The sequence below is a fragment of the Drosophila takahashii genome, chromosome 2R (assembly GCF_030179915.1).
Source record: "Drosophila takahashii strain IR98-3 E-12201 chromosome 2R, DtakHiC1v2, whole genome shotgun sequence".
In the NCBI taxonomy this organism is placed as follows: Eukaryota; Metazoa; Arthropoda; class Insecta; order Diptera; family Drosophilidae; genus Drosophila; species Drosophila takahashii.
This window is the reverse complement of record NC_091679.1, coordinates 36,558,502-36,579,445: the sequence shown is the minus strand read 5'-3', so window position 1 is coordinate 36,579,445 and position 20,944 is coordinate 36,558,502. Positions and strand designations below refer to the sequence as shown.

The following is a 20,944-nucleotide window of genomic DNA, read 5'->3' as shown; positions in this document are numbered from 1 at the left end:
TTCTGCGTTTGAAACGGTGGAATGGCACAGTTTTTGCCAAATAATTATTTAATTCGATTAAAAAATAAAGTTGATTTTATATACTTTCCATTTCCAGACAGCGCTTATCAAAATTGTTTTTCCCAATCTCATAACATTCCAAAAGTAGTAGTATTCTTTGTTTTATTTAATTCTTAAGGTAATTAGTACAACGATTGCGATGAAATTTGTATTTAACAATTTATATATTAAAAGCGTCATTATTAACGATAAATATATTTTGACTAACAAGCAGACCGAAAACTGTAATGTATTTAGCAGAGACCTCCTTCGTCCTCGTCGTTATTGGTTTCCTAAAATGTGGGAAAAATAGTTTTTTAATCACTCAGCTGTTTTTACATTTATCGATATTTGGAAAATTTGATTAAAAGTAAACATTTGCTATCGGAAACGGAACTTTCAAAATGAAAAATAAACTACATTTGCAACAAAAAAAAAAAAAATAATAAAAACTATTAGTACTTACAACTCCAGCATTATCGCTGCTTTTCTTCTCCAGCTGAATACCCTGAGGTAATGGAATGTTTTTGGATAGAATTGCATACTCAACGTCCATATGTCGGATAAATGGAGAAGCCAGCATCCTGGCAGCTAATTCAGGGTCCTCATCATCAAAAGCCTGCAAAAGTGTTTGCAACGTGGATACTTCTTCTGGCTCACAGCAATTGCCCCATTCCCTGAAGGTCTTTTCGGCTTCCACAGAATCTCCGCGAGCTAATTGTACCATTACCAAGGCCACGACCAAGCGCCCAATTTGGCCATAGGATTCTGTTTGCTGATTTAAGCTTATCTCTTTCTTGAGCGCATTTGTGGCTTCTTCGTACCTGATAGATTTTAAATTGAGAACATTATTCTCGTTGATGTGATAAATGGAGTACATACCTCCTGAGTTTGACCAGTATTCTGGAAACTTTTGATGCATATTCAGCTGCTTGACGGACGGAATCCTCAATCTGTAGGAAAATGGATCAACATTAACAAAATAAATAATAACATTAAATAATGGTACTCGCCATTATAACTTCTAGAGCGTGTTGGTAGAATCTCAATGCCATGTCAGGATGCTTGGATTCGGTTAATTTGGCTGCCTTATCCAATGCGGATGCAGCAGCTTCTGGAGAACCATGCTGTTGATACAAATTGGCAGACTTGTTGGCGTACTCCTCAACTTCGTGTAATTTATCAGAATCCTTAGACAGCAAAATAATCTAAAAGATACGTAAGTGTTTAAGATTTATACCGATGTATTCAGCTATTAACAACATCTATTGATATAAGATTTAAATCCAACCGAATTGGGGGATTTTCAGGCTCATTATAATATTTTGTACCAACCTGCTCGTATGCCTTTGCCGCATGGAACCAAGACTTGTTGTTCTTATAACAATCAATCGCCTTCAGAAAACAATCCTTGCTCTTATCATAGCTTTTGGCTATTCGATATGCGGTTGCTGGAAATAAAATGGTTTATACAATTTAGTAATTTTACTTGATAGTTATTAAAAACATAAAATTCTTTGACATTCACAAATACATATGTGTATACCCAAACCACGTATACAAATGTGTGTGTATCACCAATATAAGATGGTATAATGGTAATCTTATAGTAAAAATAGGATTTAGATACTTTTTTCACAGATATCTTTTACTGTTATTATTAATGGAAAATATTAGTCACACCAACTTTATAGTACTCACCAGCTTTGGAATACTCATCCGCAGCACTATCGTAATCAGGTACCCATTTCAACATGGACAACTTCAAACTGCAAAGATAAATTGGTTGTATTCGAAGACTCATCCACATCTGTACATTATTATTAAAAGTACCTCTTCTCGGCCTCCTTCACCAAACCCTCCGCTTCGGCAATCTTTTTAGCAGCAACTCCAGACATTTTCAACCACTTTTGTTTTGTAGGAAAAATCAATTATTGTTTACGTTTTGCAAACAGTGTGACCGAAGGCGACAAGTGAAATAACAATTCAGAAATCACGGGGGATTGAAAACTTTAGGCAGGTGTCGCAGTACGCATGTCCAAAAAAATTAAAAAAAAACAAGAATAGAATAAAAAAAATGTTTTTGTCTATTTAGTTAAATAATTCTTCTTCTATGGGTGTTTTAAAACACATAGTTATTGAAACAATTTTTTTATATTTCCAGAATTTAAAATGTACCACTAACGTCAAGCATGGGAAAAAAATTTGGATTATTTTATAAAAAAAAACTTTCACTTAAATTTACGAATTAATAACAATTAGCATATTTATAAATAAAAACAAAGGATTGCCTTTGCGAAAAATGTTTTTATTAATTTGTGCTATTTAAAAAGCCGCTGCGAAGATTCCAAATTGAAGAGCATTAATGATTCTTAACCTAAACACATAGATTTAAGTTTTTTAACAAAATAAGAGATTATTTCCAAAATGTTAAGTAATGATGCGCCAAAGAAGAGTCCGATCACACTTCCAATGCCAACTGGAAAGTTAAAATGAGTACAAAGATTAATGATGAAAGACGTAATGGAACTTACCTATAAGATCTAGTTTGGTCTGGGTAACTGTTCTGTAATATCTTGCGGTAGGTGGAGAAGTTATTTGTATTTCGACCACATTCTCCGAATTTTCGTAGGTTCTACTTCTATCTTCTCGAGACCTATAAGTGTGTAGAAATTGAGAATAAATATATATTACAAATAATTACAAATCAATCGCTTACCCGACCAGGCTAAGCTGTTGTTCCATGCAGGACGGCAAACAAGACATATTAGACCCAACAAAGGCCTTAACTTTTTCGGCCAGTTTTGCTGAAATTATATGATTAAAGCATTTACATTACCACTCCTAGCAATTTATGTTACCTTCGTCTAAGCAGGCAATATTGGTCACTCCGCAATAGTTTTTTGAACCTAAAAAAACGATAATATGATAAAGTGTTTGATTTCAATTCACGAAATTACTTCGATCTTTGTGAGTAAATAGAGTGCAGTTACACAGTTTCATTTCAATTTCACTTCGGATGAGAGACATGCAGATCGAAAAACTGTGGGAATATATTTGAGAAAATTAAAGATTAAATTCATAAGAGTCAGCTGACCTGTAAGGCAATCCCTCGATAGAACTTTCACTTGGGAACTTGCACAGCCGTTGAGAAATAGGCTCCTTAATGACATCATCGTGATTGTGAATCTCCTCGACATTAAAGGCATGTATTGTTGGCTCGTTGGAGATCGGGTAAGTTATAGCATTAAAATATGGGAGGTCCTCAGGACTGCTAACAAACAACTAAAAATTGGCACAATATAAATTGTATGTTGCGTACTAATATATGAAGGGTTCTTACTTCATACCCATATACAAGACCACTTCGTAAAACCAATCTGAGGCTCCTGTATTTATCCAATGAAGAATATTGCAAAGGCATTTTTTCGGCGCTGTCGCTGGGAAATTTTAAAGAAATATCCTTTTAAATATTAGTTGAATGTTGATTTCTAATAAAACTTACTAGTCTATAAAATTGTTAGCAAGAAAGCAATAACCCATTTCTAGTTCATGAAATTTGAATATTTTTTCGCAGTCCGGTAGCAGTTTTTCATTAAAGTAAATTTGCTCAAAAAACTTGGTACAATTTCTGGGGAATAACTATATCGAGAATCGTAAAAATAAACTGTAAAATAGTATGAAAAAAACTACAAAATACAAAACAGTACCTGTCTTCTCATATCTTGAATATCAACTCCACATGATGAATTCAGATCGAGGCAATAATCCGGCTTTATGTACAAATTATTGGGATTTATAAATAGGTAATCGTATAACGTTCTTATATAGGTGTAGGGTTGTTTCTCTCCAGGAAAACGTTTTTGAATAGCCTCCGTAAACTCTTTGGTTATACGGCTTTTTGACAGACAGACTCCAATAGATGGGAAGGTGTTGGTCCAACGAGAGTAAGCAGTTGAGACTCCTATACTCGTGGAATCTGTTTCATATCTATTCTTCAGAAGAACGAATATTGTTATCATGTTCCATCCAGAAATGAGTACCACAAATATCCAAAATAATCTGCAGTGATAATTTGAAGTTGAGTATTTAATTCACAGATCAAATATTTGTTATTGGAAAATTTACCTCTTATTGCTAACAAGAAATATTAAAAATTTTGTAAAAGCTTTGACTGCTTTACTCGACATTTTGCATCGTATTGATTACATTTTGTCTACAATAAAAAGTGTAAGCGTTTGGAAATTAGTATATTATATATGTGTCCCCATTCGTCACGCAATTTTGGATGCACAACACATCCTTTTTTTAAGATACCGAATGATGCACGCAAGGTTTTAATGTATTAATGAGATTTTTCAACGATAAGAAAAAACACAGGTTTAAACACAAATATGCTGAATATATTTTATATGTGCTCGACAATGTTAAGTTGAAAACGGAATAGAAGTTTAAGATCCATAGTTTTAAACGTTTTCAATGAAAAAGGGTTAAGTAAATATGTTCTGGGCCAATAGTCTTTTACAACGCCAACAGCTAAAAATATTCAATATACAATCTGTTAAAATCGAAGCTATCCAAATCTAACCTGGTGGATCTTCTATAGTGGAGATTCTATTTCTATATCGATCAGATATGCCCTCAGGTCATCTCTAGTTTTGGTTTTTTCAGCATCAAAAACGACGTTTCGATGCACGCAGGATGGTAAACATGGCGTAAAAGCCGGTGCTAGAGACCAATGTCTAGCTTCTGCAAGTTTTAGTAAAATTTGAATTCTATAATTTTTTTACAATTTTAATAAATGTCGTTACTTTTGCCCACGCAATCTACTCCCTCGATTCCGCAAAAGTTTTTTGAACCTAAGAAACTCAAATACATTAGAAAATATTATGGAGTAATGTAACTTAACTTACTTTGATCACTATAACTGAATAGAGTGCAGTTGCATTTCTCCAACTCTATTTCACTAAGGATATTGCCCATACACGTCGAACGACTGTTGGAAAATGTTTAAAAGAAAATAGGGATGAAATACAATGTTAGGACGCACCTGTAAGGATATCCTTTGATAGTACTTTCATTTGGAAATCTACACTGCCGTTTAGAAATGGGTTCGTTGATCGATTTGCTATTAGGATTCGCAACCACTTTAAAAACGTCCTTCTTAGGAATGTATGAAATCGAATAACCTGAACTATTAAAATTCGGCAAATCCTCATTGCTTTGAACATAATACTAAAAAATATAAAAACTTATTTATCAACGATCATATTAGTTTTTGTTTTTACTTCATAATTATATATTGGGGGGGGTCGAAGGACCAGTCGTAGAACCGGGTTTTTTTCCGACGAAGAATACTGCAAGGGCATTTGTTCTGCACTGTCACTGAGGGAATTACAAGTAAAAGTTAAATTTTATTTAAAATAACTGATGTTTAAGCTTACTAGTCCATATAGTTGTTTGCAAGAAAGCAATAACCATGTTCTAGCTCATGAAACTTAAATATTTTTTCGCAGTCCGGTATCAGTTTTCCAGTAAAGTAGACTTGATCAAAAAACTCCTTGCACGTTCTAGGGAATAACTATCAACGGGAGGGTAAATCTTAAATAAGAGAGATCATATCATATGTTACCATTATTTAACCTCTCTCCTTAAGTCCAAAATATCAACGTCCCACGAAGAATTGCTAAGTGGCCCAATGTAAGTGTCGGTTGACTTTACATAAAAATAATTGTATAAGGCTTTCATATCGCGGTAAGATATTTTTTGTTTTCCGGGAAAACGCATGTGAAGAGCATTCCAAAATTCATCGCCAATCCTGTGTTTTGTCAGACATATTGCTACTGATGGAAATGTCGTACAATTCGTTTCATATATATTCTTTAAAACAATGAGCACAAATATCCAAAATAACCTGAAATGATACAAAATTAAAGATTTTAACTAGAAAAACAGATTTATACCTTTTATTTTCAACCAGAGATATTATGGCTGCTTTTCCCGACATTTTGCTCTTAATTATTATAAGTTCCATATTACCTTAACTTATATAGAGATGCCTATGAGCATTTAGTAAACAATTATAATTAATCAGGCATGCGATCATTTAGTAAATAATTAAAAGTAATCAGGCATGCAATCTTTCCGATTCATAAAACATTCTTTAATTAAAATGATTATGCAGGCAACGTTTAAATGCATTAATGGGTATCAAACAAAATGGGCAAATATTTTGAGAAAGTTAAGACACCTTATGAAAGTGTATTCAATTATATGGCTGCAACAATTATAACAGAGAAGATGAGCTTGTCCAAGCGTTCATTTTTATGCTCCATAGCACACACGCTAGCATTGAGATGCAGCATCTGAAAACTATCTTAACAACCATCATTCATAGGGCAACGTAAGGAAAGCTAATAGTAAAGTTTTTTCCAATATTTAAGGACACTCCGTTTGGGACAGGAGCAGTCATAAAGTATAATAATGTAACTCTATCTTTAAAACAACATAAAATTTATTCGGCAATATTACAATTTTAAAAGTGTGAATGATTTAGCAAATTTATATCCCCTTGCATAGTCTACAAAACCTTCGATTCCAAGCCAAGTATCAAATAATTTGGATGAAAAACCAATGCTAGTAGTCTTTAGTTGCCTGCAGTAAAAAGTATTCGTACAAAATGTTGGGGAAAGTGAAAAACAGCATTATTGTCATTTACATGACAATAGGTATGAAAGCCAGAGTCTATTATAACCCTTAAAATTAAAGTGACTTTTATTTATTTTACAGGACTGTTTTATATTCTGCTTAATATAAAGGCATCTTCTACTTACATGAGACCAAAACGACAGGTAAATATATATCAAATTGATATCTCTCTAGAAGAAAAGCGAAAGTACCTCAATCAACTTTCAGATGTGGTCGATGGATCATCCAGCCATTTTCTTATATAGACAACATCCAAACGCTATGCGAAAGTTTTATTGGTACAACAATAGGACCCCGATTTTGGTAGGAAAAATGCGACTAAAAAACTATATGCGTAATATGCAGATGTTACCAAGATATGTACACTCTCCTGTTCCATATCACGAAGGTTATGGAAATTCAAAAAGGTATGCTGTATTTGTTGTATAGATGAGATCACTCTTTCTATCTATTTTTCAGGAGTGTCTTTAGGGACTTAAATAATATTCATGGTTTCAAAACCACCTCCACACCATCTACTACTACTACAGTGGACTACGTTGCGGCTCCTGTTAACACAATTGAGTATAGTTCGGTTCCCGTAAACCCACCAGTGGATTTCAATATAGCTCCCGTCAACGCGTTCGTACCTCTAACGGCGGGAACACTTTCAAACGCAGAACGCTTGATGGGCGTTCCGAATCATTCAGACTACTCCACTGAAAGCTGGAAAACATGCACAGAGAACTGCTTCAAAAACTCGTTTCCGGACCAATCTAGCTCGCACAGTATGCCCAGTGAACAACCAGTGACCACAACAACTACTCTGCCTTACTTTAACTACGTTGCTCATACCTACTTTACTTTAGACGATGTAATTCTACCCCACTCTGCATCAAAATTGGCTAAGTCCCCAACAAAAGACCAAGATTTTCGACCTAGTCACCCAGTATTCACTACAGAAAGTCCCCAAGAGGTTTTTACTGAGCGAGTTACGCGTACCACACAACCCATTCCTACTAGTACTACGACTGAATTTTCTTTGCCAGCGAAGACCACATACTTTGATTTTGAATATAGCACCAGACCAAATTGGTTTAGTTCGACCACCTCAACCACTACAACAACAACAACTGAATCTCCCGTTTTTCAAAATCCAACTATTTGGACAACACCGCAACCTATACAAAATAGCTTTTCTACAGCGAATGTCACAACGCAATCCTACAAACATAGGTTCAAATCCATGAAAGCCACCAAAAACTTTTCGTCAAGTATTGAAACTAAATTGAAATTATTAAAGCTTCATCTTAAAAATCTAGTTACAACTAAAGAAACGCCAAAGAACATTCAAAATATAACGACAGCAGCGGTTTTCGATAGTAACACCACTTTACCCGATACAACTACTACACCCACTCCAGCAACAAGAAAAACAAATGTGAATAGAAAATTGAGAAAACTCCGAGTGTTGGCATCAACAAAAAAAGTCCCGGTTCAAGTAACAAGAAATTCTACAAATTCCAATAAACCAAAAGTGGAATATAAAAAATCAAAAAGAATTTATCAAAGGCGGAAACACCTTAATTCCACTGTAATCCCAGTGCCAACAAAAAACACAACAATCGATAGCGACAACGAACCGAATAAGTTTAAACGCCGCACAACAACAAGCACCCAAAAATCGCCCATTACCGATGAAAATTTAATCTTTCGAAACTCGTCGAAATCAACGAGACAAACTGTGGCTAAATCTCGCGCCGATGGAATACCAGAAGAAAAATTGGCGCTTGTCACGGAATCTGCAATAATGACTATTTCCAGCGGCACTATTAAAATGAGGCAGCCAGTAACTAAAGTAAAGTCCAAGCAGCACAGCTCCAGAAAAATAAAACATTTAGAGAACGACAACTTTATACCGTCCTTGCCCATTGAGGTATATTTCAAGAAAGTAAATCAGCAGTAAATACGTATAGTCATGCATATAAAATGTGTAAATTAACAGAGGAATATTAAATAATATTTATATTAACAGAGACATTACTAAGCACAAATTAAAAATATGTGTTTTATTTTAGTTATCATATTATAAAAATATATGAATTAGCAAAAAAAATTAAAACACAAATTTATTCTTACAGGTATATTATTCGTTCATTTTTATTTTCTGATTTCCGAATAAGTTGGCAGGCCCATATACGGTTTGCAAAAATTCCAATTAGGTCTCTAATTCCGATTCCACCGTCCCTAAAACAAGCGAAAGCGGAATGCGCTGATAATTCCGAGTGCTAAGATGCACCACTGCTCCTCTCTTATTATTGACCGGAAACAAAACGTGGGTTTGATTCGATAGCAGGGTTCTTTCATTTTACATCTTCGGTTGGAACAGTCACTGGACTTTGCAAGTAGGTTAGTAATTTCGCATTTTTGCGGATTAAAAATTTGCAAATTGATCCGTGAAACGCCGGAAATGTTTACTGGCGCTTGGAGATCACTGAAACAGTTGGAAAATTAGTGGGAGCTAGTAGAATTAACCTCTTATGTGCGAAAGAAAGTATTTACACACATATGTGCATACATATATGTACAATTCTGCAGTACACAACTTTCAAGTGCCGTGTCTCGATGACTTTGCCAATTTAAATGTTTGAACATTAAAGTGCTTGGGTGTGCATTTGGCATACGACATTTTGGATACATACATATATGGCCTGCCGAGATATATATATATATACATATGTATGCATTTTTCGGCTTGCACACACTCGTATTTACATACATACTTGCGAATCTGTCTGTGTCTGTATGTATCCATAGAACTCTGATGTATATAGTGTGCTTTCTACACTGACGGATGTCTCTTTGTGCTTAGCTTTAATTTATTTAATTCGTAATCAATTACCAAATAATTAATCGAATCAACTTCTTGTGTCGTGGCAGATATGGCTGATTTGGACGATCATTTCGATGTGGCAGATTCCGGCGCATCGACGACCTATCCCATGCAATGTTCGGCATTGCGCAAAAACGGATTCGTCATGCTGAAGTCCCGGCCATGCAAGATTGTCGAGATGTCTACTTCAAAGACTGGAAAGCACGGACACGCCAAGGTTCACATGGTTGGCATTGACATTTTCTCCAACAAGAAGTGAGTATACGGGTTTTCCTATTCTATGCAGCAGCACAAAGGAGGCTCTTCAATATTATCACCAAAAAGCGTTCGCAAGTAATCTTATCTCGGGACTAAAGTTATCAATAAATTTATGGAGAGTGGAGTCCACCGGTGCGACGCTATTTTCTCGAAGGCTTTCTTAAGCTTTAATTATGCAAGATGTCTGCGATTATCCCCTTACTAAACACCACTTTTAATTATCTCATCCTTGCAGATATGAAGATATTTGCCCATCTACTCACAACATGGACGTGCCCCATGTTAAAAGGGAAGACCTTCAGTTGATTGCTATAAGTGATGACGGCTTCCTTACAATGATGAACGAGGGCGGAGATTTGCGTGAAGACTTGAAGGTTCCAGACGGTGAATTGGGCGAGCAATTGCGTGCAGATTTTGATAATGGCAAGGACTTACTGGTGAGTTTCCTCTGCGGATGTTTCCGTGAATTCGATCTGATCAAATCCTTTGTTTTTGTTTCCAGTGCACCGTTCTCAAGGCTTGCGGAGAAGAGTGTGTTATCGCAATTAAAACCAATACTGCTCTGGACAAATAAGCAAATTGTGTCGCTGTAAATTTCTGTTGCATTTACATCTGAAACAAATTTATTCAAAGATGCTGTTATAGGCTAGTTGGCTCTACATCTTAAATCTGGTTCTAACGATTGTAATAAATATAACAGAAACTCGAAGCATCCATGTTTGAATAACTAAGTAACAAGATACACGTTTGCCAATAAAATTTTTTACCTAAACGTCATCCGTAAAATTTCATCCGCTTACTTTTCATTTCTTCTGTGGTACAAGCTGTTGAGGACAAATTTCTCAGCCGTGGGACGCCTTTTTTCCAGCAAAGAAATGTTTATGGGGAAAGTAAACAAAATGCTTGATTGACAGGAGAGAATGGCGTCACTTAGCATGCCGACAGTAAACAGGGCGGGAACCAGATGGGGTGATGCTACCGGTTTTGAATGGAATCGGTTCGGTAGAAAATCTATTAATTTGTTAATATAGGTGATAATATTAGAGGTGACCTATCAGAAAAATAACCAACAATCAATTTAGAAAAGAAACAATGTGAATTTGAAAAAAGGTGGGACGATTGTACAATAAATTTTATTATGTATATTAATTGAGGCAGGTCAAAATTTTACAACCATACCGGTGCGTTTAAAAATTTGAATTGCTTAATAGATTTCAAAACTGAAAAAAAGGGTACATGTTTCGGAACTTCGGAAGTAAGGGAACATACATATATAAAAAATATAACAAAATGTTATCAATTCCACGAATTGAAACGATAGTTAATTTACACCGGAATGATAAGAAATCGATATACAAATTATACTATACATTGGTCCCAAAAAATTGGTGGAATATATCAAATTAAATGAATTCTTTATTTTATAAGCTAAAAAATTGCCTTATATTCATTAGTGACTAAATTTATTTTCAACCTAAATTGATGAGCAACTCAGGACGAGCGATAAGCTGAACAATTTTCGAGAAATATTTTAGTATAGCAACTTTGTAACTAATATTTACAACCTTTTAACAATATTTAAGAGATTTAATTAATACAAAGCTTTACAAAACTTTGTAACTAATATTTACAACCATTTAACAATATTTAAGAGATTAAATTAATACAAAGCGTAATATTTAAATCAAAAATAATTACCAGGCTTATATCGTTGAACACGTTCCAATTCCGCGTTCCATTTTTGTCACTATTCATTCCGATAGCTCTTGGCGATACGTCACTTTCAACGCTCTCGCCGGAAATCGATAATCTTGTTCTTTCTTTTTCTGTGTGTCTTTTTTGCGGTACGTACGAGCTAAAACTGTCTTTGAAAAAATCGGCGAAATGTAATGTAATCTTTACCTTACAGCGACTGTTCAAGCCGAGATACCACAATGCCTCCCAAATTCGACCCCACGGAAGTTAAATTGGGTAAGTTATCCAGTGTTTGTGCGGAGACGTAGGCTCCTGAAACCAGGAATTTAAGTGGCGGCCTCAAATAACTTATTACTGTTTATCCAATTACAGTGTACCTGCGTTGCGTGGGCGGAGAAGTCGGAGCCACATCCTCCCTGGCCCCCAAGATCGGTCCCCTCGGTCTGGTAAGCATGCATCTCGGTTTGTTTACGTGCCTGTGCTAATGAGAGAATTTCCCCTGCAGTCGCCCAAAAAAATCGGTGATGACATCGCCAAGGCCACCTCTGACTGGAAGGGTCTGAAGATCACCGTCTGCCTGACCATCCAGAACCGACAGGCTGCCATCTCCGTGGTTCCCTCCGCCGCCTCTCTGATCATCAAGGCTCTGAAGGAACCCCCACGTGACCGCAAGAAGCAGAAGAACAGTGAGTGTTAACCGGCTTGTCCTGGCGCCCTAGTGCATTTGGGTTCAGGCCTAGTTTTGGCAAAGCGAAACACAAACAACGTTCCCAAGTGCACTATCCCAATTAGTTGACCGGTCAATTAACAACCACCTCCCTCCTCAATTACAGTCAAGCACAGTGGAAACATTGCCTTCGATGACATTCTGGCCATCGCCCGCGTGATGAGGCCCAGGTCCATGGCCCGTGAACTGAAGGGAACCTGCAAGGAGGTTTTGGGAACCGCCCAGAGCGTCGGCTGCACCGTTGACGGCAAGCACCCTCATGATGTTATTGACGAACTTAACGAGGGCTCCATTGAAGTTCCCGCGGAATAAACAGTTTTTAATCCAGAATTAATAAATTGTACGCGTTACAGTCTGTAATAATTGACCCAATCGGAAAGAATTTTACTTAGAGCTTATTGCCGCCAAGGTGCTTTTAGATAAGAGTTATAAGATTGTACATAAAGCGGATGGTGTAGTAGTAGAAGAGAAGTAATTGAAGTGGTTAGTGGGCAAACGATCCAAGGCTGATTTGTGGAATAAGAAACACCAAACCTTTTATAAGATATAACAAATGACCAGTATGTAAATATTAGTAAGTGCCCGCCCACCTGATTAAAACTGACTTAAGCAGTGTTTCTAGATTTCCAAGTATCTGAACATTTAGATTTGATCCGGACTCTGACAACAGCCGGACATTTGTCTAATAATGACGTAGCCTTTTTGGATGATACTCTGGTATTTCTACCTTTCAGATTAGCATTGCATCGCTTCAATGGAATTTTTCCTTTTGTAAGTAGTCATTTCAGACATCTGCGGTCAAAAATGTTTTTTATTGGCGGATTCCTATCCAATTCGTCCAAGCTATGGAAAGATTCCAAGAATAGATTCCCATTCAAACCCAACGTACAAACATAACAAGTGGTTTAATCCGAAAATTGAAAACGAATTTATTTTATATTCTTGAAAAGATCTTCAGCATTCCAACAAATTGCGGAGCTTCTGGAATCAACAGCTTACAGCTTCAACTTGGTACGCCTCCAGTGACGGCGCTTAGCGTTGTACCTGAAAATGGGAAACGGAGAGTACAAGTTAGATGGGTTCATATAATTCGATGACACAAGTTGTGGGCTAGTAGTTTTATCATGCTATCAAGGCTAAAAGTTTGATTTAAACGAAAGTACGGCATGAGCGGATCACTTAAAACTTGTTTTTAGGCAAGTTCTCGGGGGAACCATGTTTGTTTTGGCGAAATATACCGGCGCTCCCGCGTCTCCGAGAACAAAGCGAAAATTATGTTACATTTGGAACAGACATTTTAAAAACAACCGAAAACTAGCACAACATATACAATATAGATTTTCCTTTCGATTTTAGGGAAAATCGATATAAAACTCACCGGATAGTATTTCCAGTACGGAGACGAACCCATTGGGGAACGGATCTGTTCTGCTTCAGCTTCTTAGCCAGCTTCTGCTTTATTCTGAACGACTTGTGTGCAGCCTGGTAAAGAAAGATAAATCGGGCGTTTTAGTACTTCGAAACTAACGAAAAATCGAATGATTTCAAATAAATATTTAGATTTCCCACCATTTCGTCCGATCTATTCAACGAGCACACCGGAAAGAAAGAAGTGTTGGTGGTGGTCGAGGGTCGATAGGTTCACGGTTTCGCAAGGTCGTGGATTTCGGGACGATGGTAAAGAAACGGAAAATAATAAACATGGAACTATATCGCTAAAAAATGTATTACATTTATTAACTTGTGACATTATTGCCTCGGTAGTCTTTGATATCAACTGTGATTTAGGTCATATATTTTTATTATTCTTTAAAGTTAACTTAAGGACGGTCACGTTTCGCTTGACATCCAGTATTTGTATCAGCTGATCTCAACTTTCCGGCACGAATGTGAAACTCATCTAGTGTGCAGAAAAATACGAGTAATCTTACTGGAATAGTCGGAAATTTAAATTATCTTGTATAACTTTAATAACAGGATTATAAAAATATCGATACACTTGTTTCATATCTATAAAGTCTCAATTTAATAGATGAGTTAAGATAACTAAAACTTTATAAACATTACTAATTATTTATTTCTGCTAACTTAAGTTCAAGCCTTGAATACAAAAATCTTTGCAAATATGAACAACACCAACATAATTATAGATAACACTAATGTTTTAGGTTAAAGTTTCCGAATCAGCTGTTGTTACTTTCATTTTAATCAATAAACCAGGTACAACATTTTAATTTTATCCAGCAAGGGTCCAGAAGGTTTATTCGCGCAGAAAACGTCGAAAATTATACTGGCTATACAAACACATAGTCCAAATAACATAAATGCGTTAAGGGCTATCCACAATTTTTATAAATGAACAAATCCATATAATTGACATTTTATTTTTAATTAATTTAATGTAATTTTAATGAATTTTAAATTTTTCGATATCTGCTAACAAATAATGTTATCGAATTACGGAATTGTATGAATATTTCAACAAAATAAAAATATGATTGTATATATTTTGCCTTGTTTAAACCTCGCAAAAAACTCTTGTAAAATCCTAAAATAATTTTTTTTTCAAAAAATATTATAGGTTAAAAGTAGAAAATATTTATATGAATTGTCTAGTGAAATAAAGCTTTTTAAACTTTGCAAAGAAAATCATCTTTTAAATCTTTTGTTACAACAATTAATATAATTTTTTTGCTTTTAATTACGTTTTTCCAAATTATTTTGTTTATTTTATTAATTTCGACTGTCGATGGAACCCTATCGATAACTGTAACTATTGTCGTGTGTATCTGCCCCTAACATTTTTGTTCTAAAACCATTATTTCATTTCCTCTATACATATGCATCGTTCCATTTTCCCATAAGTGTCAGTGTCATCATTTTATCAATTATCATTTGATTATTATATTTTTACAATATAATATGTGTTTAAGAAAAATAAAAACCGATTCCTGCTGAGGACGATGAACTAGTAGAGCGCAGTTTTGTCAGCTAACGTACATACGTGCATTACGTGCATTGAAAATTGAAACGCAATGTCAATCCATACATAATATTTAGCTTTGTAAACGGTTTTTGAGTTGAAATACATACACACAAATAGTGTTAAATATAAACACGTACAGAAACAGAACACACATTTGCATCTATATTGCACGCATCGAATAACACAAAAAAGCTGATTTAACAATGCGCGAATTCAAAGTTGTTGTGCTCGGATCGGGGGGAGTTGGTAAATCGGCCCTCACGGTGCAATTCGTGTCGGGATGCTTTATTGAAAAGTATGATCCCACCATCGAGGACTTTTACCGCAAGGAAATAGAGGTACGTAAACCGTTCATATGGACGATATCGGAATACCAGACATAATCAATTTACAAACGCAGACTCACGCACATATCTATATATATATTTATATGTATGTACTAAGCGTAATCACGCATATACATATGAACGTCTGTGCTTACGGGCACATACAAACATATGTATGCATACATATGTAGATACATATAATGGGCGATTAATTGTATATATGTACGAACGTACATATGTATATTCATAAATTCACTGGCGTCTGTGCATCCAAATGTGCATATTTCAGCATAGGCGTAGGTGTTGGTGTAAGGATTAATGGCCAAGCCAGTTTTAAAAATGAATCATAGGCGTCGGCAGTTGGGGGGTTTAATAAATAGGGAGCGGAGTGATAACATTTTCAGACTCTGCAACCTGCATTTTCTTTCCCTTATATTGCAATTCTCGTTTCATTTTGCCTGCCAAACTTGTTCTTAAGATATTATATGCATTCTACACTGAGCAGAGCATTTGTTTTTTTTCAGCTTTTGCTGATTAAAAGTTGTGTATATAATTTTAGCATTATTTCATAGTTATTTGTCATCACCGGGACCCAAATAAATATAAATCGTTTCAAATATTCATCACTACTAAACCACAAAAAAACGGAAAATCGAAAATGCACAATGGGCCTGTAGAGGCCAGTTTTTTTTATAATAAATTTGTTTTGTTATAAATCCTATATCATAAAATATAAAATATTAAAAAACCTAGCTGAGAGATTTAGTAATAACTGTTCATCTTGTGTGTTTTGGCAAATTGTTGCGTCTCGGATTTTAATTTAAATCAAAGCCAACTCTCTCAATGTCTAGTTTCACTTCGAAAAGCCAATTTCGGGTCCACTGTGCAGTGTAAGTGACACATGCATACGCACACACTCTCACAGGCGTAAGTTCATCGGATATCTGATATTTCATGAATCTCGGAAACGGTCTTTTCATTCTAAAAACCAGATACAAGCGCATAAAAGTCGCTTTCGTCAAAACGAAATACATATATCTAATGATGTTAAAAGACAAAGAGCAAGCATTTCTTCCGCATTCGCACATGCCCACAATCGTATATACTACCCCATTTTGCAGAAAGCACTTGTACAACCCCTAATACTGCAGTTTACTTACGGAAAAGTAAACCTATTGACATACCCCTTGAAGAGTAAATAACTATTCCAATTAATCCGTCCCAAGTCAAGAGAACAAATGTTTACCCATGTTCTTAAGACATTCCTATTTGAGTTCAACGCCCTGAAACTATTTTACTAAAAAATGGATCTCTTTTATTTGCATTTGCAGGTGGACAGCTCGCCATGCGTTTTGGAAATATTGGACACCGCGGGAACAGAGCAATTCGCTTCCATGAGAGATCTCTATATCAAAAATGGTCATGGTTTTATTGTAATGTATTCACTTACGAACCATCAAACATTTCAGGTATGAAAGCCACAAGTAATTTTGTGGTCATCGTGCTTACTTCACATTTTATTTTTACCAAGATTTTTAATCTTTGTATTGAAGCTAATTCGTTCTTTGTTTCTATAGGATATTTCTAGTATGAAAAATGTGATCACTCGAGTTAAAGGAAGTCAGCCAGCACCCATCCTACTAGTCGCGAACAAATTCGATTTAGATTGCCAAAGAGAGGTATCCACCGCTGAAGGTAAGCATCTATATTCTTTGATTACTCACATATATTTCTTCTGAATTCGAATACTAATGCTTTTGCTTTGTTTTTTTAATATTTTTCAAAGGTAATGCCTTGGCACAACTGTGGGACTGTCCATTTATCGAAGCATCGGCAAAGGATCGGATAAACGTAAACGAAGTATTCGCCACCATCGTTCGAGAGATGAACTTGACGCAAGAGAATCGGCAAAAAAAAAATTACTGTTGTTGTACGCTTTTATAGAAATTTTGTAAAATTGTAAGATTATTATAGTTAAAAATAAAATTACTAATATTTAATAGATAACGAAATGATGAAGAAACTCCTTATTGGTTGAGAAGGGCAATAATTATAATTTAAATTGAATAAATTTGGACAGTCTTTAAACAATGACTTACATAATTCAAGGGAAAATTAGGTATTTTGATCATGAATCATGGACCAGTAATGATTGGAGGAACGTCAGCCATATATGACTGTCATGAAGATAGCTTAAAGATAACGTTAAAAAGTTGATAATACGATGACTTATCTAGAGGCTATCATCTCTAGCTACAATTAAAAACAGCCCCATTATGCTTAAAGAGGACATCAAGTACGCTACATTCTGGTACAAAACCATATTACAGAACAGTTCTGCTCTTCTTTTACTCGCACTTTACAAAAGTTGAGGGGAATGCGGTTTTTTACATGAGTCATCGCTGCTAACCACACCTTTAAACCACCTGAACTCTCTCTTTGGCAATCGAAAGTCATCTGAATTAGTTAGCCGCGCCGATTTCTTCTTTTTAATCAGTTCGTTAATTTGAAACCCTTGAGTTAAGACGATGCACCAGGGGCCAAGAGAGTAAAAGCACACCAAGATTAATAAACACAGAAACTTCAATAATATGTATGTAAAGAAATACTATAAAATTTGAAAAATATTTAATTTAGAATAATACAAAATATAAAACTTTTAGGTCTAATACAGATGTATACATTTGAATTAATTAATTTTATACCATTCCAAATCGTCAGGTTTGTGGGAAGACGGCGGATTTACAATGGCCTGTGCGTCATTAAACAAGTTACTGCAAAGATTATCCTCAATCTGAAAGGGGAAATTGGTGAAACTCAGTAGTCCAATAGGGGTTGGGTTTTCGGGGGTCGAATAATGCTTACCTGGAGGGAAGACACTAAGTTATCTGGGCAGTCGAGCACGCTAAGCCCAGATTCTGCAAAGATATATGGTAATAGGAGATGTTAATAAAGGCATGAGAAAGATTAGGAGTGTTTCAGCCTCTATCTCAAGATCAGTACTATAGTGAAAGCAGAGATGCCATGGGAATTACGTGATCCGCCCCCCGCCCACTGCGCACTCAAGTGTTATCTAGCGATATCTCTACGATTGCGATATCTCTGTGTGTGTCTCGTTGTCTTACGCTAGTTGGGGTGTTGGAACGAGACTTACGCATTCTGGGATCATTCCATGAAGTCGTTCGATCAATGTGATTTATAAAGTAAAGATCTCCGGACTCGGTAACTGCCTGCTCCCAACCATCCGGCAGTGGACCCATATTGTTAGCAATGGTCGATGTGGTAGTTTGTTTTGTAGTTTGCAAAACATCTATCGAACAAAAACAATGAATTACAAACCAAAGTAAATAAAAACAAATTAAAATAGGTCTAAAAGGAAATGCTGCAGTGTAAGCGGATGATAACTGTGGGGCATTTGCAAACATCATGCAGCACATTGCAAAATCCATTTTATAAATTTTAAATCAACACGAACCTCCCAACTCCGAATGCCAAAATGATAAGACTCCAACCCAATCCCAAAAACGTAGTTTAATGCATTTACTTAAATTGAATGGATTCCCTTAAACTGGTTTATATGCTATTCATGCGTTAAATGATATGAGTTAGAGCCTATATTATCCCTGCCTAGCCTATAGAATTAATTAGTTCTCCAACAGATGATTTAAATGGGTTAACAATGAAACGCAGCCACAGGCAGTTAACGATTTACTTATCTAAGGCATGAAGTCACCATTGGAACCTACCATTTTGCTTTATCCGCTCGGCCATTAAGATTTGCTGTTGCTGGCGATATTGAATTCTGGGGTCCTCCCACTGCGTAGATTTTGTAGTATGACTGGAAGTAGGAAAAACCATTATGGAGATGCTTTCGTTGGTCATATAACTTAAAACTTAAAATTATTAAAGTCTATCAAAAAATCTTGAGATTTTTGTGACTCATTAGTTTTCTGATTAAAAAGTACGCGTCATTTGTATGTTAATAGGATAAATCTTTAGAAAAAAACTTAATTTTTAATTCCTGTATCCTAACTAAATTAGTATCCATACATTTCTATTGGCAAATAAGAATGTCTAAGTTGTACTTTTAAATAAATAACTCATTGTTAAGACTTGTGTTATTATAGGTATTCTTTTACTCCAATGCTATTAATGCTATAAATTGATTTAGTTTTAGATCATCAACCATTACTATGTACTTACTTTTACAATACTACATTCAGATGGAAATACATACATATGATACCATCTGTAATTTATTCATACTCACTTCAAGTAGTAGATCTGACCATCGTTGGTCTTGGCCTGCTCCCATCCCGGTGGCAAGGCGCCCAGTTGGCGCTGCAGCTGGATGGGGCTGATGACGTCGTAGGAGCGCTGCTTCTTGTGCACTGTCTGCATGGACATCGGTATGTCCTGCGACATGCAGGTGTTCATGGCGTCCAGATCGATCTGGCCGGAGCTGGCCGGGGCACCGCTTGGGAACTCTTGGGCACTGTTCTCGGGGAAAGTGGGCCCAGCGGGCTGCTGTTGGCTGCTCGGATTGGCATTCGGATTGTTGGCTACGGCTACTGCTGCGTCGCTCCGGGCGCGCACATTGTAGTTCTGCTGCAGCGAGGCGGGGCTGCTGCGGGCACGGGAGTGATGTATCGCCAGGCGGCTGTGCTGCGGAGATGGCTGGATCTGGAGCTGCTGTGGGATGGGCGACTGGCCATCCGGCTGCTGGACGACCTGGGCCGCCTTGCTGCCGATGCTGATGTTCGACTGGGAGCCCGCGTCGTAGGTGGAGTCGGCGCTGTTGGCCCGCGAATGCGAGGGAGCCGGGGGCGTGAAGAAGGAGTTGGGCAGCTTCCGCATGCGCAGGGGCAGCTGCAGCGGGCGCTTGGCGTCTCCCGGATTCAGGACGCTATCGAATAGCGCCTGGAGATTGTCGTCCGTGTCCTGGTTGACCCGCACCACCAGATTGGTGGACTTGATCGGCGACAGCATGTCCTCGTCGTCGATCTCCTTCTCGATCAGGCTGTTTGCATTGCTGTTGCTGCTGGCTGACATCGTCGTTAACATATAAAAGGCACTTATTGTATACAAACGAAAACTACATAGAATTATCTTAGCGATTAGGCACGCGCACATATATGTTCGTTCATATACATATCACTCCATCGCGCTGCGCTAGGCGAAACTATAACATTAATGTGTTAAAAACTAAACTTCGTTGCAATAAATAATAGTAATAATAATAATTACGGAACTGCCAACATAAAAAAACACACTTGGGGAACACCATCCACTTGTCCGTTCTGATTCCAGCGTTCCCCGTGTTATCGGTTTCG

At 36.6% G+C, this 20,944-nt stretch overlaps 8 protein-coding genes across 14 annotated transcripts; 4 read left to right on the top strand and 4 right to left on the bottom strand.

Annotated features, from left to right (window-relative positions):
- Positions 1-145: 145 nt before the first annotated feature.
- On the bottom strand, positions 146-2,008 carry gammaSnap1 (gamma Soluble NSF attachment protein 1). The gene is made up of 7 exons (XM_017157911.3): positions 1,873-2,008; positions 1,741-1,808; positions 1,375-1,490; positions 1,053-1,247; positions 922-992; positions 506-863; positions 146-332 (listed from the first exon to the last, which is right to left on the bottom strand). The coding sequence occupies exons 1-7, from the start codon at positions 1,935-1,937 to the stop codon at positions 294-296; spliced, it is 912 nt and encodes a 303-aa protein (XP_017013400.2). The 5' UTR covers positions 1,938-2,008; the 3' UTR covers positions 146-293.
- On the top strand, positions 1,127-8,780 carry LOC108068384 (mucin-2). Of its 2 annotated transcripts, XM_017157906.3 has the most exons (4): positions 6,620-6,767; positions 6,829-6,890; positions 6,955-7,154; positions 7,207-8,780. In XM_017157906.3, exons 1-4 carry the CDS (start codon positions 6,719-6,721, stop codon positions 8,690-8,692), a joined length of 1,797 nt encoding a protein of 598 aa, XP_017013395.2. In that variant the 5' UTR covers positions 6,620-6,718; the 3' UTR covers positions 8,693-8,780. The 2 variants fall into 2 exon arrangements, 1 of the variants encoding a protein (XP_017013395.2); XR_011417902.1 differs by lacking the exons at positions 6,620-6,767; positions 7,207-8,780 and adding an exon at positions 1,127-1,258 and having other exon boundaries at positions 6,955-7,031.
- Positions 2,343-11,711, bottom strand: ppk29 (pickpocket 29). Of its 3 annotated transcripts, XM_017157918.3 has the most exons (19): positions 11,576-11,711; positions 10,645-10,888; positions 5,683-5,953; positions 5,484-5,620; positions 5,328-5,424; positions 5,090-5,274; positions 4,953-5,035; positions 4,851-4,898; positions 4,628-4,788; positions 4,168-4,575; positions 3,750-4,101; positions 3,545-3,681; positions 3,383-3,479; positions 3,137-3,324; positions 3,000-3,082; positions 2,901-2,948; positions 2,759-2,846; positions 2,574-2,695; positions 2,343-2,518 (listed from the first exon to the last, which is right to left on the bottom strand). In XM_017157918.3, exons 10-19 carry the CDS (start codon positions 4,227-4,229, stop codon positions 2,412-2,414), a joined length of 1,284 nt encoding a protein of 427 aa, XP_017013407.1. In that variant the 5' UTR covers positions 4,230-4,575; positions 4,628-4,788; positions 4,851-4,898; positions 4,953-5,035; positions 5,090-5,274; positions 5,328-5,424; positions 5,484-5,620; positions 5,683-5,953; positions 10,645-10,888; positions 11,576-11,711; the 3' UTR covers positions 2,343-2,411. The 3 variants fall into 3 exon arrangements, 2 of the variants coding, with proteins under 2 accessions (XP_017013407.1, XP_070069214.1); XM_070213113.1 differs by lacking the exons at positions 2,343-2,518; positions 2,574-2,695; positions 2,759-2,846; ... (6 more) ...; positions 10,645-10,888; positions 11,576-11,711 and adding an exon at positions 6,873-7,002 and having other exon boundaries at positions 4,421-4,575; XR_011417903.1 differs by lacking the exons at positions 2,343-2,518; positions 2,574-2,695; positions 2,759-2,846; ... (9 more) ...; positions 4,953-5,035; positions 5,090-5,274 and having other exon boundaries at positions 5,410-5,424; positions 8,866-10,888; positions 11,576-11,590.
- Positions 9,669-10,663, top strand: eEF5 (eukaryotic translation elongation factor 5). The gene is made up of 3 exons (XM_017158119.2): positions 9,669-9,874; positions 10,113-10,314; positions 10,380-10,663. Exons 1-3 carry the CDS (start codon positions 9,669-9,671, stop codon positions 10,449-10,451), a joined length of 480 nt encoding a protein of 159 aa, XP_017013608.1. The 3' UTR covers positions 10,452-10,663.
- On the top strand, positions 11,644-12,671 carry RpL12 (ribosomal protein L12). Its single transcript, XM_017158118.3, has 5 exons — positions 11,644-11,721; positions 11,787-11,848; positions 11,945-12,018; positions 12,078-12,258; positions 12,406-12,671. The coding sequence occupies exons 2-5, from the start codon at positions 11,812-11,814 to the stop codon at positions 12,609-12,611; spliced, it is 498 nt and encodes a 165-aa protein (XP_017013607.1). The 5' UTR covers positions 11,644-11,721; positions 11,787-11,811; the 3' UTR covers positions 12,612-12,671.
- A 532-nt stretch (positions 12,672-13,203) lies between these two features.
- RpL39 (ribosomal protein L39) lies at positions 13,204-13,987 on the bottom strand. Its single transcript, XM_017157913.3, has 3 exons — positions 13,869-13,987; positions 13,678-13,781; positions 13,204-13,343 (listed from the first exon to the last, which is right to left on the bottom strand). The coding sequence occupies exons 1-3, from the start codon at positions 13,869-13,871 to the stop codon at positions 13,295-13,297; spliced, it is 156 nt and encodes a 51-aa protein (XP_017013402.1). The 5' UTR covers positions 13,872-13,987; the 3' UTR covers positions 13,204-13,294.
- Positions 13,988-15,135: 1,148 nt separating this feature from the next.
- On the top strand, positions 15,136-17,623 carry Rap2l (Ras-associated protein 2-like). Its single transcript, XM_017150061.3, has 4 exons — positions 15,136-15,623; positions 16,943-17,080; positions 17,189-17,306; positions 17,398-17,623. Exons 1-4 carry the CDS (start codon positions 15,489-15,491, stop codon positions 17,553-17,555), a joined length of 549 nt encoding a protein of 182 aa, XP_017005550.2. The 5' UTR covers positions 15,136-15,488; the 3' UTR covers positions 17,556-17,623.
- A 599-nt stretch (positions 17,624-18,222) lies between these two features.
- yki (Transcriptional coactivator yki) lies at positions 18,223-20,910 on the bottom strand. 4 transcript variants are annotated; one of them, XM_070212561.1, is made up of 6 exons: positions 20,859-20,910; positions 19,882-20,656; positions 19,358-19,449; positions 18,766-18,921; positions 18,477-18,529; positions 18,223-18,405 (listed from the first exon to the last, which is right to left on the bottom strand). In XM_070212561.1, the coding sequence occupies exons 1-6, from the start codon at positions 20,896-20,898 to the stop codon at positions 18,301-18,303; spliced, it is 1,221 nt and encodes a 406-aa protein (XP_070068662.1). In that variant the 5' UTR covers positions 20,899-20,910; the 3' UTR covers positions 18,223-18,300. The 4 variants fall into 4 exon arrangements, with proteins under 4 accessions (XP_070068662.1, XP_070068663.1, XP_017005606.2 ...); XM_070212562.1 differs by lacking the exon at positions 20,859-20,910 and adding an exon at positions 20,711-20,852; XM_017150117.3 differs by lacking the exon at positions 20,859-20,910 and having other exon boundaries at positions 19,882-20,852.
- Positions 20,911-20,944: the final 34 nt, after the last annotated feature.